The sequence below is a fragment of the Euleptes europaea genome, chromosome 14, assembly GCF_029931775.1.
Source record: "Euleptes europaea isolate rEulEur1 chromosome 14, rEulEur1.hap1, whole genome shotgun sequence".
Classification (NCBI taxonomy): Eukaryota; Metazoa; Chordata; class Lepidosauria; order Squamata; family Sphaerodactylidae; genus Euleptes; species Euleptes europaea.
Window position 1 is genome coordinate 18,133,623 of NC_079325.1, and position 17,757 is coordinate 18,151,379.

General features: G+C 46.3%; 2 protein-coding genes across 2 annotated transcripts in view; one reads left to right on the forward strand and one right to left on the reverse strand.

The window, feature by feature from the left end:
* Window positions 1–17,757, reverse strand: part of CAPG (capping actin protein, gelsolin like) — a 245,540-nt gene that overhangs the window by 48,800 nt on the left and 178,983 nt on the right. The window lies entirely within an intron of this gene.
* The window catches only part of AEBP1 (AE binding protein 1), a 41,127-nt gene that overhangs the window by 4,554 nt on the left and 18,816 nt on the right, over window positions 1–17,757 (forward strand). The window contains exons 2-9 of the mRNA XM_056859968.1: window positions 6,339–6,719; window positions 7,848–7,913; window positions 8,806–8,877; window positions 10,687–10,758; window positions 14,182–14,262; window positions 15,475–15,552; window positions 16,901–16,996; window positions 17,395–17,493. Coding sequence (XP_056715946.1) covers window positions 6,339–6,719; window positions 7,848–7,913; window positions 8,806–8,877; window positions 10,687–10,758; window positions 14,182–14,262; window positions 15,475–15,552; window positions 16,901–16,996; window positions 17,395–17,493 — 945 coding nt within the window. The remainder of the gene's footprint in view (window positions 1–6,338; window positions 6,720–7,847; window positions 7,914–8,805; window positions 8,878–10,686; window positions 10,759–14,181; window positions 14,263–15,474; window positions 15,553–16,900; window positions 16,997–17,394; window positions 17,494–17,757) is intronic.

Here is a 17,757-nt window from a genome sequence, read left to right on the forward strand (position 1 = left end):
TCCTGAGACCTGCTTGGGGTAGCTCTCAAAGTAAAACATGATAAAATCATAAAAACAGCATAAAACATTAAAATTAACAAGCCATTAAAACCATCCATTAAAACCTATAAAAGGTCTATATAAATGGCGGGTTATAGTAGTGCTTATGCTGTTTCATTGGCATCCCATAGGATGCCAATGAATTTTGACCCAGTCAGAATTTCAGAATTAAGGACTGTGCCACCAGAGCTGTGGTGTTTGAAACAAGGGATTTCTTTCTCAACAGAGGCAGGCTGTTCAAAAATACATGAACAGGGATGTCTGACTTTTATTTAAGTACACCCCACCTTTCCTCAAGTAAGCTCATACTGCAGCTGATTCTCACATGCTTGTTCATCTTCTAAGGTGTTGTCATCTGAAGGCTTTCAGCTGAATGTGCGAACAAAAAAGTACGTATTATTTTTGAGGTAGCATTGGGGTATTAGCCTATGAGGGTTGGTATGGTCAACCAATGAATGTGCGAGACTGTGTGAACCATCCTGATTTCTCGTGTGAAAGAACGGTGGCGGGAGGCAGCGTGCCTCAAGATGAAGTAATGCTGCTTCTGAACTGAAGCAGGAAATCTAATATGGCTTTAGGAATAGTGTTACTTAGGCCAGTGCTTTCTGACATAGATGGATGGTTGTGAGTTCCAGTGCGGTGAAGAGCCAGCATGGTGTGGTGGTTGAGTATTGTGGTATTAGCAAATGAGACACCTTGTGAGCAGACACCTTGTGAGGTAGGTGGGGCTCAGAGACTTTGAAGAGAACTGTGAGTAGCATCGTGGTATTAACCTATGAGGGCTGACATGATCTACAGTCATCAACCAATGAATGTGAGAGAGTGTATGAACCGTTGCAATTGTTTGTGTGAAAGAACAGTGGCACAAGGCAGCGAACCTCAAGATGAACCGATGCTGCTCCTGAACTGAAGCTGGAAATCTAATATGGTTTTAGGAATAGTGTTGTTTAGGCCAGTGCTTTCTGAGATGGATGGTGGTGAGTTCCTGTTTGACTGGTTGATTAAGGGCCTTCAGGGTTTTGTGAAATGGCAAGGCAGCCATTTCTACTTCCCTTCTCATATTGTGGGCATTTCTGGCTACTCTGAACTTTTGTTGCAGCTGTGGAAAGAGACAGATCCAGTGAAGAGGTCAGCAAGCTGGGAGGGGAAAGAGAGGCTTCATTTATTTCCATTTTATTTACAACATTTATTTCCGCCTTTCTGTCCCGTCAGGGTCACCGAGGTTCACTTGTGGTTCCACATGAAGAGGAATTGAAGGAAGGTCATTGCCTCTTCTTCCTAGTATGGCTTTGAAGTACTGTTTGTAGATGTGATGCGGAGAGAATAAAAGCAGGATATGAATTGCCCCACTCCACGTGTCCCACCAGTTTGCTACTTATCCAGGGATTAAAGCCTGCCTCAAAAGGAAGCTGTGAAAATCTCTGCTCCTGGCACCTGGCTCAGTTGGTTTGCAGCACGCTGCCCAGAGGGACTACAGACATTGCCAGCCCCAGTGAGTCCTGCTAGACGCAATCCCACAGACCATGGCAATGCTGCTGCTCAGAGCTTTGGAATGAGGTTGCGGCTGTCTGTCGGGCTGGGAGGTGACGGAGCCCTTCGTCGCCTGCTTCCTCTCAGAGACTGGGCCTCTGACTCACAGAGCTGTGCATGAGGAAACTTTGAGGAAACTTTCAGAAAACTTAGTGGAAATCTAGAATAAATCCCCATTCCAATCCAGAATACACAGACAAGTAACTGAGGAGATAGGCAAAAAGTATCAAGTTACTTGGCTGAGGAAAACAGTTGCTTTTAACAGTTGCTTTTAACGAATGAAGATGTAATGGTGGCCTTGTAACGTATTCCTCACTTGGCCACTTATGGCGACCGTACTGGTGCTATAGTGGTTGCTGGCATCAAGTTCTAATGGCAGAAGTTAGAGAGAGAGAGAGCATTGCACGAGAGCGGAAAGCTGCCCATAATCAGAGTTGCCAGCCTCCAGGTGGGACCTGGAGTTCTCCCAGAAGTACAGCTGATTTCCAGACCATGGAGATCAATTCCCCTGTAGAAACTGGGAGCTTCAGTGGGCAGACTCTATGGTATACTGTAGAGTCTAGGAGAAACTGTCCCTTCCCAAGTACTGCCCCCAACTCCAGGGGTTTCCCAAGCTAGAATTGGCAGCCCTGTGTGCCTTAGAAGGGGTGATGGGAGGGTGATGGAACGAGGAGGAGGTTTAGCTGGGCTTATTTCATACTAGTGTTAAGTAGCCTTGCGGCCTAATCAGCAGGTCAGCAAGGAAGATGGTGTCCCAGAGATGACATTGTGCTGGATTGTTAAAAAAGAACTGTAATGTTGTCAACCAGTGGGGACAAGAGTCAAGACCACTTTCTTAGTAACTGTTGTCAGTAGCAACTCTGTCTTGCACACGCTCCAAATAGTGGCCCCTGTAAACATGATAAAGGCATAGAGGTGGGTAGAGCAGCATTGGTGGCGCACACAGGTGGGAGGAGGTGCATATGCTTGCTGAGTGTCCACATGATTGTAGTGAATGTGCGTGAGTGGAGGTGAACTAGGCTTACCAGGTCTGTAGCTCCATTGCGGGAGCTTTTCAGCAGTGCAGGACACACGTGTGCGCCTGGCGCGATGCGCGCACACATCATGTGCAACATGCCTACGTCACTTCCGGGTTTACTCAGAAGCGACGTGGACGCTCTATCAATCTCTGCCAAAACCCGGAAGTGACGTAGGTGCGTTGTGCGGATGCGTGCACGCATTGCCCGCTGGCCCTCAGTTGGTCGGCGGGCAGCCCGGTGGATTGGTGGGATTTTACTCCCCACCACTGGGCACTTGGCAACCCTAAGGTGAACACCGCATGCTCCATCTCAGCCCAAGGGTAGAGCCAGTTCACTTGATTTTGCCCTTGTCCTGACCATTACCAAGGTCTGGGAGTCAAGGCAGGAGCTTGATCCAACTGTATCACATAGATGATGTGCCTGCAAAGGCTGTGGGTTAACTGAGGCTTTAAATGCTACTGCAGGGGGGTAGAGATACAGGTCCCTGCCCTCCAGGAGCCGGCTGCTGGTATTTAAAGACACCGTTCCTGATTACGGTGGCAAGTACTGCTACAGGGTCAAGCTGGTTCAGGGTCTGAGTCTAGACAGAGCTGTTTCCCGTGGTGAGCAGGCTGGCTCAGACTCTTGGGGCTCCTCCTCCACATCAAAAGGGGCTTCTGGAGGTGTCCCAACCACCTTACTCTGGGGTACTATTAAGTGCCCCCCTTCCTCCTCTTCTGAGCCTTCAGCCTCCATATCGGAGGAGGAGTCTTCATGCTGGTCCTCCCAGCTCCTTCTCTACACACGTTGCCTAGTTCATGCTTATGTTATGTGCAAAGGCCTTGTACACAGAGTTCCTAATGCCTTTAGAACTTTCTGTCTCCAGGGGCAGCTTCTTCACCATCATCTCTCCTCCTAGAGTCGCCAGTTGGTCATGCACAAGGTATACACAGTACACCTTTCTGCCACACTGCTTCTTTATGATACCAAACCTCCAGTATTGATTTATTTTGTCTCTTGTATCCCACTCTTAGTGTAAAGAGACCTGAGCAATTTTACATATGGGTCCCAGGCAATTTCTTACCTAGGCTGTACCTAAGACCAAGTCTATGTAGTTTCAATAGTGGAAATATGTCTTGGGTATCCATAACGTTTTCTTTACCATTTCTGTAAAGGGAAAGCCACTTCTGTGAGGCCCTGGAGCGCGACCTGTCAACGAATTTTTAGGAGGAGAGGTTATCCTTTCTTTTCCTGCCATTTTCCTGAATTAAAAAAGCTATGTCTGAGCTTCTTTTACCTCAGCTGTGAAAAACTTACAGGAAAGGGTTCACGTTTTCCCGTCTCTCCCCATACTATTCCCCTCTTTGATAATCCTGAAGGTCATATTTGCAAACAGAAAAATGTTGTTTGAAATAAAGGTGGAAAATGTAGTCGAGCCTTTTCTCCTTATTATTGAGCTAAAAGACTGTGGCATAGTATAGCCCGATCTTGGAAGCTAAGCAGGGTCAGTACTTGGAGACCACCAAGGAAGACTCTGCAGAGGAAGGCAATGGCAAACCACCTCTGCTTCCCCCTTAGCCTTGGAAACCCCTTACTGGGGTTGCCGTTTACACACACACACAAAAGACCATGGCTTGCCTAAGGCCCCTGACAGTTTTTGTGTGTGTGTAAAGTGCCGTCAAGTCGCAGCTGACTTATGGCGACCCCTTTTGGGGTTTTCATGGCAAGAGACTAACAGAGGTGGTTTGCCAGTGCCTTCCTCAACACAGCAACCCTGGTATTCCTTGGTGGTCTCCCATCCAAATACTAACCAGGGCTGACCCTGCTTAGCTTCTGAGATCTGATGAGATCAGGATAGCCTGGCCCATCCAGGTCAGGGCTGACAGTTTATGGCAGAGGGAAAATTCCAACCGGAGATTCCTTGACTGATAGCTCAGGCTGCAGTGTTTGAGTAACAGTTTCTCAGGGACTGAAGTTGCCATTCTTTGAACAAAGAAATAGGTGCAGAACTTGGCACCTATTACAAAAAAACAAACCCCAAAGCCAAAAAAAAAAAATCTGACTTGTCACAATCTTACGTGTTTTCACATAATTCCTGTGGAGTACTGGAAAATAATCAAAGCCAAAATCTAAGAACCACCAGTGGCTAGGAAAATACTGTTTCTCCTAAGATTTCCACCCTCCCACTGGAATGTGCTATCCAACTGCATATTAATGTACCAGTAGTGTAGTCCTTTAAAAAAAAATCTCATAACCCTAAGGGGTGAAACTGCAAAATACTTCTTGCTTAGAATGGTTGTGGGTCTGGGCAGGCTTTTCCAGAAGTTTAAGTTTGGTTTTGCAGGGATATTTTTGTAGGGATATTTTGAGGTTTTGTAGGGATATTTGAGACTTATACTGCAATACCTAAGCCATACTAAAAACATTGTGACTTAGCTCTGAATAAATATGAATAAAGTTGAGCTCTTAGTGTCATCCAGTGGCTACATAGCTAGGCTGCAGGCTGGAACGCCTGTTGTTCAAATCCCATTTTTAACTTGATCAGGTCCTATCCCTCAGCCTCAGTTTTCATTTGTTGAATAATAGTGACTTAATTCACATGATTATTGCGAGGTGAGGTCACCTCATGGAGCCTAATCCTATTCATGTTTCTGTGAAAGTAAGTCCCCCTCAGTTCCTGTGCAAGCTCTCATAGGACTGTAACCATAGTCCAGTTTTGTGCACTAAAGATTGTAAAACACTGTGGAAATGCAATGTATTAACTGAAAAAGATATACTTGTCTCTCTCTTTTTTTTTAAAGGCAAAACCTGTTGGACTAATTCATTCTTTTATGTGCCTGCTTGATTCTTGAGTATTGCAAAGGGAGGGGTGGATATGTGGATCCAAAAAGGGTGTCTAATGGGGGGGGGAAGGAATCTTGGGATCACTTCCTGTAGGCTCACTGACTAGCAGAGCAATTAACTGATCCTGAATAGCTGTGTTGAAACACTGTGCCCTCAGTTTATCCTTAGAGAATGGCCATTTATGCATGGTCAATTTTGATGCTCGTTCAAAGCTCTTTTTAAAAATGCGACTTTAAAAATGCCTATTCACGGTCCCGATGCAAAAGGAGAAATTCCACTCACCCCCCACTCGCCTGCTCCTTCATTTGTTTGCATAGCCATTAGCATGTGCATAGCTAACGCACCGCTGTTGTTTTGCATGGTTCCCTCTGGTTATTCTTTGCAGCAGCGGCAGAGCAAAGACAAAAGGTCACTTTAAGTGGGCTGTTCTGTAATGCGAAGCAGGTTTGCACTGGCTTCGCAGTCACTTCCGGAATGACAGTTCAGCGTGCAAAATTCAAAAAAATCTGCGGGGCAATTCAGCCTGGAATGCGCTGCTAATTACCATGCAAAAATGGCCATAGAGTTAATTATGTCTTGGCTTGTGAATTCTGCCTGTGGCCATACCACACAGAGACCAACTTGCCCCCTTTCTTTGGAAAAGCAAAGGAGCGGACCAAAAGAGATCTTCCTCCCCATGGCAGCCATTTTATGATTGACCCTATCCCCCCCCCATGGCACCCATGTTGTGGTAGTGCCCACTTCCCTTTTTCAGCATTCCAAAAATACCCCCAAAATCCCAATAAGGTTGGTGACTCCTGGCATGCTAGGAAACATTATTACCAGCTGATTACTGCAGATCAAACTGCTCTTAAAGGGACATTTATAGGGGCCTCGTTAAAAATTTGGTAATCTGACTGTGGACTTGCCGTGTCTGTCTTCTCACAGGAGCTCCAGAGAGGGTTAAGGAAAAGCCCAAGAAAGGAAAAAAGGAGAAGCCGCCTAAACCAACCAAGAAGCCTAAAGTGAGACCTTCCAGGGCCCCCAAGAAAGAGAAGCCTCCCAAGTCAACCAAAAAGCCAAAGGAGAAACGTCCAAAGGCAACAAAGAAACCCAAGGAGAAAACCCCCAAGCCCACCCAAAAAACAACAGGGGGAAAGAAAACAGAGAGGCTTCCCTCTGTCCAGCCGCATGAGGAAGAGGAGAGGTACCACTTGTCAGAGAGTCCGCTGATCCCGCCCCCGGCTAGAGAGGAGGACTACTATGAAGTGCCTGGTTCACCATATGGGAACGAAGATGAGCTGTCTCGTGTGAATGAAGAAGGGATATGTAAGTGCCTGGTTGTGTCACATCAGTAGGGTTGCCAACCTCCAGGTACTAGCTGAAGATCTCCTGATATTACAACTGATCTCCAGCTGATAGAGATCAGTTCACCTGGAGAAAATGGCCACTTGGTCAATTGGACTCTATGGCATTGAAGTCCCTCCGCTTCCCAAACCCTGCCCTCCTCAGGCTCCTCCCCAAAAATCTCCCGCTGGTTGCGAAGAGGGACCTCGTAACCCTACACATCAGTCATGTGACAATACAGAGGGCAATGGACTGATAGTATGGTCCTCTGCAGTTACTCCAAATAGGATTCCACTGTGAGGTTCTCTTGTTGCATCTTAAAGCAAAACCTCAAGCTATACATGATGTTGTGAACCCATGATCAGATGTCCAAATGTGTAATTTAGCTGCAAGAATCAGCCACAGGTGGGGGATAGTACAGGTTATTTATTTAGGTAGTTATGTTCTTCTTTTCTTCCCTTAAAGAAGAATTTATTCCAGCATAAACACTCAAAATTATCTTCAAGGTGCCTCTGGACTCCGGTTTTATTTTGCTGTTATAGACTAACACAGCTGTGTGCGTGTGGAATTCTAGTCCAGTAGTTTCATGCTGGAGTATCTTTTGATGCTCTTTGGTGGAAGAACAGTGATATACACTCACTCTTTTCCTAGTTCTCTTTTTACAGCTCCTTTCTGAAAATTTCTAGAGAATGGCTAGATCAGCTCACAATAGACAATTAAGGCCAAGCTAGGCGTTTAGTTCTTTTTTCTTTTTTTCCCAAGAGTTAGGTCCTGGACCCAATTCTTTCAAAAAGTGAATGCCAGTTTTGCCCCTTAGATATTAGAAATAAACACTCAAGTTGCAAACATTCCCACTTATAACCAGGGCTTGGTCGTAGCATTGCAGACCTGCACTGAATGCTGTATCCTTGGGCAATTTCTGGCAGAGCCTATCCTAAACATTTTGCCTGGAGAAATGCTTCTCACATTTACTACTGACTGCAGGGGAGACACAAGCATTCCCTCTCCTTTGTTTCGGCAGTTCTTCTGCCTTTCCTCAAGTCCCGTTCCATCTCCCCAATACTGGAGGCTTTGCTGCTGCATCTCTGATTCCAGCTCTCTGTTCTGCAGCTTTGTTCCCAGAGGAGCCGACAGAACCACGATGGGATGAGGGACAGGATCCAAACAAGCATCAAAGTAAGAGCAATTAGGATATGGTTCATGACAGTGGGACTCTGGTGGGTGGTTAGAGGAATGTTAACCATGAATCAGAACAGCAGAAAAGCCAAGGGGAATGAAACAGCAGTGGTCACTATATACAACTGATCATGGCAGCAAATGAATGTGACTACTGCCTCCTGGGTCAGACCTTCCCAGATCTTGTCCAGCATCTTGTTTCCCAAATGTTTTCACTGGAATCACATAATTAGCGCATGAAGGTAACAGCTGTTCCCTCCCCATTGCTCCTCAGCAACTGGTATTTGGCGACATGCTCTTAGACCTAACTGCCATGAATTTCTATAATTCCTTTTTAAAGCTATTTAAGTGAGCAGCCATCACAACATCTTGTGGCAGTGAATTCCCTAAGTTAATTATGCAGAGTGTAAAGATGCACTTTTTTGATATGTGTCCTGAATGTACAGCTGATGGATTTTCATTGGTTCCATCTTCTAAGTATTATTGGAGAGGAGGCAAAAAAAAAATCTCACTTACCTAAGTGAAGAAATCCCATGACCTACGGTAACTACAAAGAAACATGAGCAGGCCCTGATGGATCACACCAAAAGTCCATCTAATGTCCTGTTTCCCCAATAGCTAACCAGATGCCTCTGGGAATCCTACAAGCAGGGCACAAAGGACTTTGCCCTCTAGCAGCTGGGATTCAGAGGAGCACTGCCCCTAAACATGGATGTTTCCTTTCTCCTTCAGAGGAAATAGCCATTAATAGCCTCCAGGTTTACAGAAGAGTGTAATTTGAGTGTGTAACATGAAAAGGACAGAGTTATGTATTAAAAATGGGAGAGGTAGAAGCGTCTCTTCTTTGTGGGGTCTGATATTATACCTGCCTGTTTTGTTCTTTAATTTCTAGTTGACTACTATGAACCACCCACTGACCCACAGGAGCCCAGGAGAGAGGACCGGAACCGTGAAACACGGCCAAGTGAGCAGCCTTTTGTGTGTATGGGGATATGTATTAGTTAGCATAGCAAAGTTGCACAGTCAGGAAAAAAGTGGTATCACATGTAGTAAACAGACTCCAAGCAAGTATGTTGCAAGAAGGTAAACCTTATTTCTATTGAGGCATTTCTCTTTCCCTAGATTTAACAGCCACTGGCTATCCATCAACCAATTCACACTTTAAAAAGGGGAGATGAAATCTAATTTTTTCTTGACACTATAAAGAGAAAAGTTGCCACATCTCTCACGCAATTGATTGTTCTATTTGACAGCAGATAACGCAGTATCCACTTCTCAGAAAGCATCTTTAGGTATTGAGGCATTTCAATTCACATACATGTCGCAGTGCAAATGAGAGAGGAGCCTAATCTAAAGAATATTATTCCCTATCATAAGTTATCCGCTAATCTGGTAGCACGTGTGTACAAGCACAATGGCATGGCTGTACAGGAGAGACCTGTAGATGCATCCTGCTCCTTGCAGGTCCGTGAAGAAAGAAAGAGCACACAAAGCGCTCAGGAAGACAAGGAGGATTCAGAGAGAAGCTCCCAGCTTCGACAAAGAAAGGCATCCCATTCATTAAGCAGATAACTCATACACACATCCAGAGCAATGTCTAGGGTTGGCTGTTTGCCCAGGTCTTTTTCTCTTGCTATTCTGCAGCCGCAGCTCAGTCTAGACTAAACTAGGGGGCAGGTTAAAGAATATAGAGTCCTCATGCCAAATATTCTTCTTGGGATGTCGGACCCATAAACCCTGCACAGACAGGCACCCAAAATACGACCACTTCACAGTGTCTGAGTGTCTCAGTACTCTTCTTCACTCCGGAATCTTCTGCACTAAACATCATCTCGCTTCAGATGTTGGCCAGACATTCACTAGTCTAAATTTTCCTACAGATGGGAATGTGGCCACTACTTCCTAGTATCTGAAGAAAAGCCAACAACTTGTAAATTTTCAGGTTTTAAAGGAGCTGTGTTCCCCCGTCCAAACCTGTCAGTGTATTCACAACTCCACACCAGGTTCCAGTGAAACAGACTGTAGTATGCAAGGCTGCCATATGCAGAATCGGACCTTTGACCCATGTAGTTCAGCATTGTCTTCTCTGAGAACCAAACTACACAGTGCATTTTTTAAATCACAGCATCTGCAGGGAATGTTATTTTAGAAGGCTAAGGGGGCCAGATTTGGCTTGGGGCTGTGGTATGGGGAGAGGAGGGTTTCATACCTCCTCCCGCATCATTTTCCCAAGCCAGAATGGCCCTGGGGAAGACTTGCCTCAGTCCAAAGCTGCAAGTGCACATACTCCATAGTGTATCAGCCTTGAGTGTACAGTTGGCCATTGCTAAAGCAGAGGTTCAGGTTATGCTTAGTTCTTGCCTGTGCAGTTGCCAGATTAGGATCAGGAGTGCAATGAACGTGAAAAAAGGACCCCATCCTAAAACAGTCCAAGGAAGGATTAATGGGCCTGTTGGGGGGGGGCGGCACAAGTGTCTTCCAGGGAACACATGGCTTTTTCCAGATGGTGCTCACCTGGGAAAATGGTACAAGAGGGAAGGCGGAAACCCCTTCCCCACATACATCAGGGTCCTGGTGCCAACTGGCTTCCCGCACACACAGGAATTGAGAACCCACAACTCAAGTGCGATCATGGTGAAATTACAGGGCTCCCTTGCATGCCAGAAGTCAAGCCAGTGCAGTCAGCCCATATACAGCCCTTGCCCTCAAAGCCCTACATCCTTGGACAGGCCCCCGGCTTCAGGAAGTAACTGTTCTGGTTTTCTTTCTCTAGAGTCCCCTGGACAGCTGGAGCCGCCCACACTGGATTACAATGAGCAGATTGAGCGCGAGGACTACGAGGACTGTACGGTGCTGCTGTTGCTGACTTGCCCTTTTGCTGTGTGGTCACCATTCCTTTGCTTGTGGGGGTGGACATCTGTTATTGCTCTAGGTGGAAGAAGAGCAAGGGATGTGCCTCAAAGGCCAAACTAGATGATACAGGGCTGTGTCAGCACTTGAAAAGGTGCAGGGGGGATGGGACGGGACAACAAGGTGACCTGGTCCTGTTGCATTGTGGGCCTGATGGAGCCAGCGTGGTGTAGTGGTTAAGAGTGGTGGTTTGGAGCGGTGGAGTCTGATCTGGAGAACCGGGTTTGATTCCCCACTCCTCCACATGAGTGGCAGAGGCTAATCTGGTGAACTGGGTTTGTTTTCCCCACTCCTCCACACGAAGCCAGCTGGGTGACCTTGGGCAAGTTACAACTCTCTCAACCCACCTACTTCACAGGGTGTCTGTTGTGGGGAAGGGAAGGTGATTGTAAACTGGTTTGAGTCTCCCTTCAGTGGTAGAGAAAGTTGGCATATAAAATCAAACTCTTCTTCTTCTGATCAAGATTGGACCCTCATGGCATTTTTCAATGGCTGAGATCAGGTCTAAAATGGCACCAGCACTTTTAGATCAGGCACACAGATGCTGTATCATCCAGTTTGGCCCTAAGGCAGCAGATAATCTGTGGTCCCATTGCAGTATAATAGTCTGATGCTGTGTCTCCTATGTGCCTTTTGAGGCGAGGAGGATTTCCTTGAAACCTTGCATTCGGCACCTGAGGAGATTCCAGGCCAACAGGAAAGCATTGTCGGTCTTTAAAGCGTGAAGATGTCTTGTCAGTGTCTCAAGGGGCCCACCCGTCTGTTGCCCATTCACAGTGACAGGCCAAACGCTCAACAACATTGACAATATAGCAACCTCACTTCAAAGCTGCTGTGAAGATAAACAAGACGAAATATTGTGAAGCGCTCTGCACATTTTTAAACTGCTGCAGAAATGCTTGACATTTGCTGGCTTGTCTCCAGCGGCCTAGGATTTGTGCAGAAATTCACGGGAGGAAACAGCTCAGCAGCCAAGACGCACACATACCCAAACCCTTCCCCGATTTTCCCTGCATGTGCTTTGATTCCTTTGGCTTGGGTGGGTGGAAAGTGCCCAGCAGATTTTGATTAAAGCTTGACAGATGGGAGGGATTTTGCCAAGGCAAACAGAGCAGCCCTGCACTGAGACCCTCAACCGGCGGTGCTCCAGCTTGGCTGGGTGATCATATTCTCTTGTTCACCAGTTATACAAGGGCCGTGCTGGCTGCAGAGCCAAGTAGCTGCATGAGTCTGCTTTGCTTCCTGCAATCCAGTGATGCCCTCAGAATCTAGACAATTGGGACTTTGTGTTCCTTTTGGCACATTTTCCTACCTTCATCTGGGCAAAACTGCTAGAGGAAGTAGAAGAAGAGAAGGTAAAAAAGTCAAAGACTACCTGTTGTTCAGGAGCCTAGGTCGGGATGTGAGGATCCTACCGGGGCTCATCACAATTGGACGAAATGCTTCAGAGAGTCAGATTCTATGCAGTGTTTCTCACTTCATCTTCTCCATATAAACAGTTGTGTCTTTACCACCGTCTTTTGTGCTCCCCTCCCTCTTCCCCTGCAAATTAGAAAGCTCGTTGGGTTTTATCTGCCTTCAGGACCTAACGACATAATTCCCCACATCCTCCCGAGGTCCAAGCGATCAGGAATGCATTGTGAGTTCATGCTGGGAACCAAGATCCCATGCGTGTGCAACCCAATTCTGATTGAGACCACAGTGTGTGGGGAGAAGGATCTTAAGCCTGTGCTGGTGTTTTGACCTGAAAAGACCCCAGGGAGTCACTATTTGCCCAATTTGGAAAACCACAGGTTCTGATGGGCTATGCATAACTTTCCCTAAAGGGTAAATAGCACCTTCTAGGGGTCATTCCATGGCAGGGGGGAGGCTTTGGCCACCTCTCCCTGTGTGCCATGGTCTTTATCTAAATCAGGTCCACAATTGCTTGGGAATTAAGTTCCCAGCGTGAAATTCTCCATGCAGGTATAATCAGGCAAACCTGGGGAGGACATGAGGGAAATATAGCATAGGTCCTGAAACATACCTTCTATGCTGATTCTTCCCTGCTAGCCCTGCTCCTCCCCCCTCAGCTTAGAAACATAGATCTGGAAGGGACCTCAAGGGTCCAACCCCTCGCACAGCACAGAAAATTCAAATGTACCCCCACTCCCCCAGTGACCCCAGCTCTATGCTCCAAGGAAGGCAAAAAAACTCCAGGATCCCTGGCCAAATCTGGCCTGGAGTAAAATTCCTTTCTGACCCCAGAGTGGCCATCGGCATTGCCCTGGGAATGTAAGAAAGGGCCAAGAGATCCAATCACTGGCCCATTCCTTCCTGCCCTCCCTCTCATAATATACCTAAGTTCACAGAATCAGCATTGCTGTCAGATGTCCATCTTGCCTCTGCTAAAAACCTTCAACAAAGGAGAAGAAATTTACATTACTTCCTCTTCTTGGTTTATTCCTACAAACCTGCACATCTCCATTTCCTTTCATATACCCCCATTCCTTGCACAAATTCATCTGCAAGGTGAGGTAACTGAGCCTGCACCAGTTAAGACCTTCTCCGAAATTACAGTGGTGATGTAAATCACACTTTTGTCCCCTAAGCAATCACTGAGCACAAACTTTGTACCAGTTATGCATTCAATATTTCCCCCTCCCCCTGTTGATATTCTACATACTCATAGGGGAACCTGTTCCCTCCTAGATTGAAAAAAAACCCCATTTATTTGTGTGTAAATGAGCATATTGCCGCTCCTACTTCACACATTCCCTCAAACCTCTGAATGTAACTGAGGGTGGCAGACAGAGCTCTCCCCTTCTCCATTTTATCTTCACAGCAACCTTGTGAGGTCAGTTAGGCTGAGAGTGACTAACTCAACTGCACCTAATGATGGCTGAGTGTGGATTTGAACCTGGATCTTCCCAGCCCTGTTCTGTGACATACTAACAACTGCACAATACAGGCTCTGCAGATATACAGTCTGTACACATGTAGGCTCTGTATGTAGTGTTGGAGACCCTGCAAGGTCTACATGTGTAGGCACGGTCCCCCTCCCCATTCATTTCTATGTGAATAAATGTGTGAATGCGTTGGGAAGGGTGATAGCTCACTGTCAGAGCATATGCTTTGCGTGCAAACAGTTCCAGGTTCAAGCCCTGACTGCTCCTAGGTAACAAAGCTGGGAAAGATGCCTCTCTGTATCTGGAGCCAGTGTAGAGTAGGCAGGACTGACTGTGATGGGCCAATGGTCTGATTCTGCACAAGGCAGCTTCATATGAACAGGGTTTCCGTGTCACCTTAACAGTGAGGGATCCCATCCTTCTGCGCGCACACAACTCTCGTAAGTGACAAAATCATTTTTTTCTCACAGTTGAATATGTTAGACGCCAACACAAGCCCAACAAACCACCAAAGAGGAAACCTGAGAGACCCAGGCCAGAGGAGAAGCCAAGTATGTAGTTCATTTCCTTTTTTGCCAGGATGTTGGAAAGTAGAGGGAGATTTGGGGTGTGGGGGCGGTAGAAAGGGCAGAAAAGAAAGATGTGGGAAAGCCTCCCAGAATAGCAGAAGGAGGCTGAACGATCTGAAATGTCAGACTGGGAAATTCCTGTATTTTCTGCTTGCTGGAGATGTGCCTACAACCAGATCTTTGTTGTCCCAGATGTGGTGCTTGGAAACCCATCTCTCAGTCATTTGCTATATGGGACTGTCTGGAACCAGCCTTGCTATCTCTAGCTATTTCAGAGTGTTCATGATCTCTTTCTTTTTCAAACACATGCTTGGACAGCATGTCCAGCAAAAGGGGGGGGGGGAAGGATTCATCACAATGAATCACTCCATGCTTCTGTAAGAAAATATCTCCATCTATGGCTTTCAAAATGCCTTTCAGGCATTTGCTGGGATGCAGAGGCCTTGTTCCCGGTGGGCAACTGCTTTGGATGGCCACTGGCAGTCAGGAACAAAATGATCCACACACGAGCAGTGCCCAGGGTATTCAGCCAGAGGTGATTATGACAAGATCAGGTTCACTCGCCATCTCCCAAGACATTGGCAGCTGGGTACAAGCCAAGAAGGCCCAAGGGGTGGGGCCATTTTAACATCCTTGTCCAACCCTGCTGGGATGTATATCTAGATCAAAGTCTTGGGAGGCAAATGTGGGTAGGAAAACTGGGACAGACAGGCAGGTTCGTTGTGCATTACAAATACATAAAGGATTTTATGCTGTTGAGCGTTTCAGACAGTGATGTTAGGAGCAGTGGCTTGTGCTAGCAATTGCAACCTTAGCCAGTTATACTTTGCCTGGTTCACATTATAAATATAATTTTTGATTTTTAGTTTTGATTGAACCTAGGCAAAGCAGCCAGAATGACTTTACAACTATTGGTAACAATTTTCCTTTCCTTTCAAATGAAACTTTGGCAAAAGATTAATTCCACATCTTTATTAAAGTTTAACAGGGCCCGGGGACTGAAAGTATTTGCTTCACAGGATGTGGACACCAATTGGCCATCCCAGAGACAGATGAAATACATTTGTATGGGACAATCGCTGCAAACTTTGAGATGCCTTTAGTGGGCTTGACCTGTCCTATTAAAGGTCCTTTGGGAAACTGTGGTGTCACATCCTTGGAAAGTTGTATTGAGATCTCTGTTTTGTTCTGCAGAGGAACCTGAAGAGTTGCCCATCCCACCCTTTGAGAGTCATTATGAAGAAGGGTTTGAGCTTCCAGATTATGGGGACAGTAAGTATTATTCCATAACCTTCTCCATAAAAAGGCAACAAAGGGAAGAATATGCTTGGAATGGCCATTTTGCTGCTTAGTGTGTCTGTTTTTCACTTTCAAGAAAAATCTTTGTTCATGTTGGTGACAACACTGGCTCACGTCTGGCTTCCTGCTTTCACCAGTTGAGGTCAGGCTTGCTCTGAGAGAGTAAACTGTGTGAATAAAACAAAGGGGGCTCAAACAAATTGCTGCTCAACAAAATGTGACCAGCTCACAGGGCAGATCCCAAAGTGATTGCCCCAAATTTCCATAAAGACTAGATCCCAAGCATGTCAGTTCCATGTTGGTATCCTTCCAGATCCTTGACAAAGCAGGTAATTTTGTAAGTTCTTCTGCCTGCCAAGCTATGAAGATCCTTTTTAGGTAATTTGAACTAATAGTCACATTGAGCATTTTCTGTTCTTTGATAGAATAATCCCCACTAGGGTGGCTCTTTGGTCCTCGTCAGCAAAGATTGAGGCAGATGGATAGTGAATTAGGTTTGAACATGGCAACCTTGAACACACAGGGAACTACTTTATCCAGATCAATATTGTCTGCTCTGACTTGCAGGTCTCATATAGAAGTCTTTCGCATCACTTACTACCTGACCCTTTTAACTGGAGATGCTGGGATTTAACCTGAGACTCTGTGCATGCAAAGTGGATGAGCTGCCAGTGAGCCACAGACCTTTCTCCAGACTCATTCTAGAAGCATTAAGGAAGCTCTATAGAGAGTAAACTGCACCATTAAAACAAAGGAGATGCAAAGCTGTGGTGAAATGATGAAGCTGGGGCGAAGGCAGCGGGTAGCAGCTTCCCCGTTATTAGTCACAATTTCCCCTATAGTGGACTACACTCTGCCTCACACTGTAGGCTCCTGTATGATTCTGTCTAGCTGTCTGTATGACACTGTCTGAGTGTGTCTTCAGCTTGACTTCATGTCCCTTCTTAGCCATGAAGCTCAATAGGATAGTCTTGGGGAAAGTTAGCTTACCTTCGGGTTAACATACAGCATCGATTCTAGAAAGATAACCGTGTTAGTCCATTGGAACCCAAACTACAAAGCGTCTTGTGGTAGCTGAAAGGCTCACCTATTTGTTGTGGCAGAAGTTCTCACACAAGCCATTTCATTACCTCACATAAGTTGTTAGGAAGATAAATGAATGTGGTAAGGGATCGTAAAGCACTTTGTTGAAAAGTATGGGTAAGATGGTCATAACCATTTTGTTGGTGCTCCAGCTGAGATGGAATGGTGGGGCTGGGGAGAAGCTGGCTGTGAGACTCCAGCACCACCCCCCTCTCAACAATTACATTTTCCCCTGTAGTGGACTACACTCTGCCTCACCAGACGCCCAAAAAATTCCCCAGCAAAAAAGACGAGGAAGAGGAGATGGAGACGGATGAAGAGAAACTCAGACTACGTGAGGAGATGGCAGGAGGGTGGGATTGGGCCTACAGGAGTGGGGATTCTGTCGCAGAGTGGACAGAAGGAGAAGGGACTGGTTAACCTCTCACTGTGGCAAATGCCATGTTGGTCGCCCCCCCACTCAGACCCGTGCCAGGGTAGAAAACCTTATAGGCTCCTCTGAGATTCTGTCTAGCAGATTGTTCCACATAATCAACGCTTGCATGACCCCTGCTCCTGCCTTCCCATCGAGCACAGGCGCTGCCTTTGCACCTCCGTAGGCTCACCTTGCCCACGCGCCACTTAAGCACACTCACTTCCACTAGCAGGCTTCCACCACGCTGTGCTTGCCTTGCTCAGAGCATATGTTGGTTTGACCTATAGTAACTTTGCTCCTCTTTTTTTCTGGAGCAGAGAAGCCTAAGAAGGGGGGTGGCAGCAGCAAGGAAGAGGAGGACGGCGGCGACGTGGATGGAGACAAATGGGCAGAAGAAAAAACCAAGGATCGAAAAGGTCAGTAACAAAAAGGACCTGGTTGAGTTTGGCTTGAGACGAGGAGAGTTGGTGTGGGGGTGATAAGTATGCATCTTCTGTCAGTTTTAAATACAGCTCTGTGAAGGTGAAATCCCTGGGAAATAAGAATGTGAATTGATGAAAGATCGTGCATTGTTTTACGAGGTTGATAATTGCACACATTTTATACGGGAGACATATACAGCCCAGCATAACAACTTGAGACAATCTTACCAGATGTTTGTATAATTGGTAATCTATTAT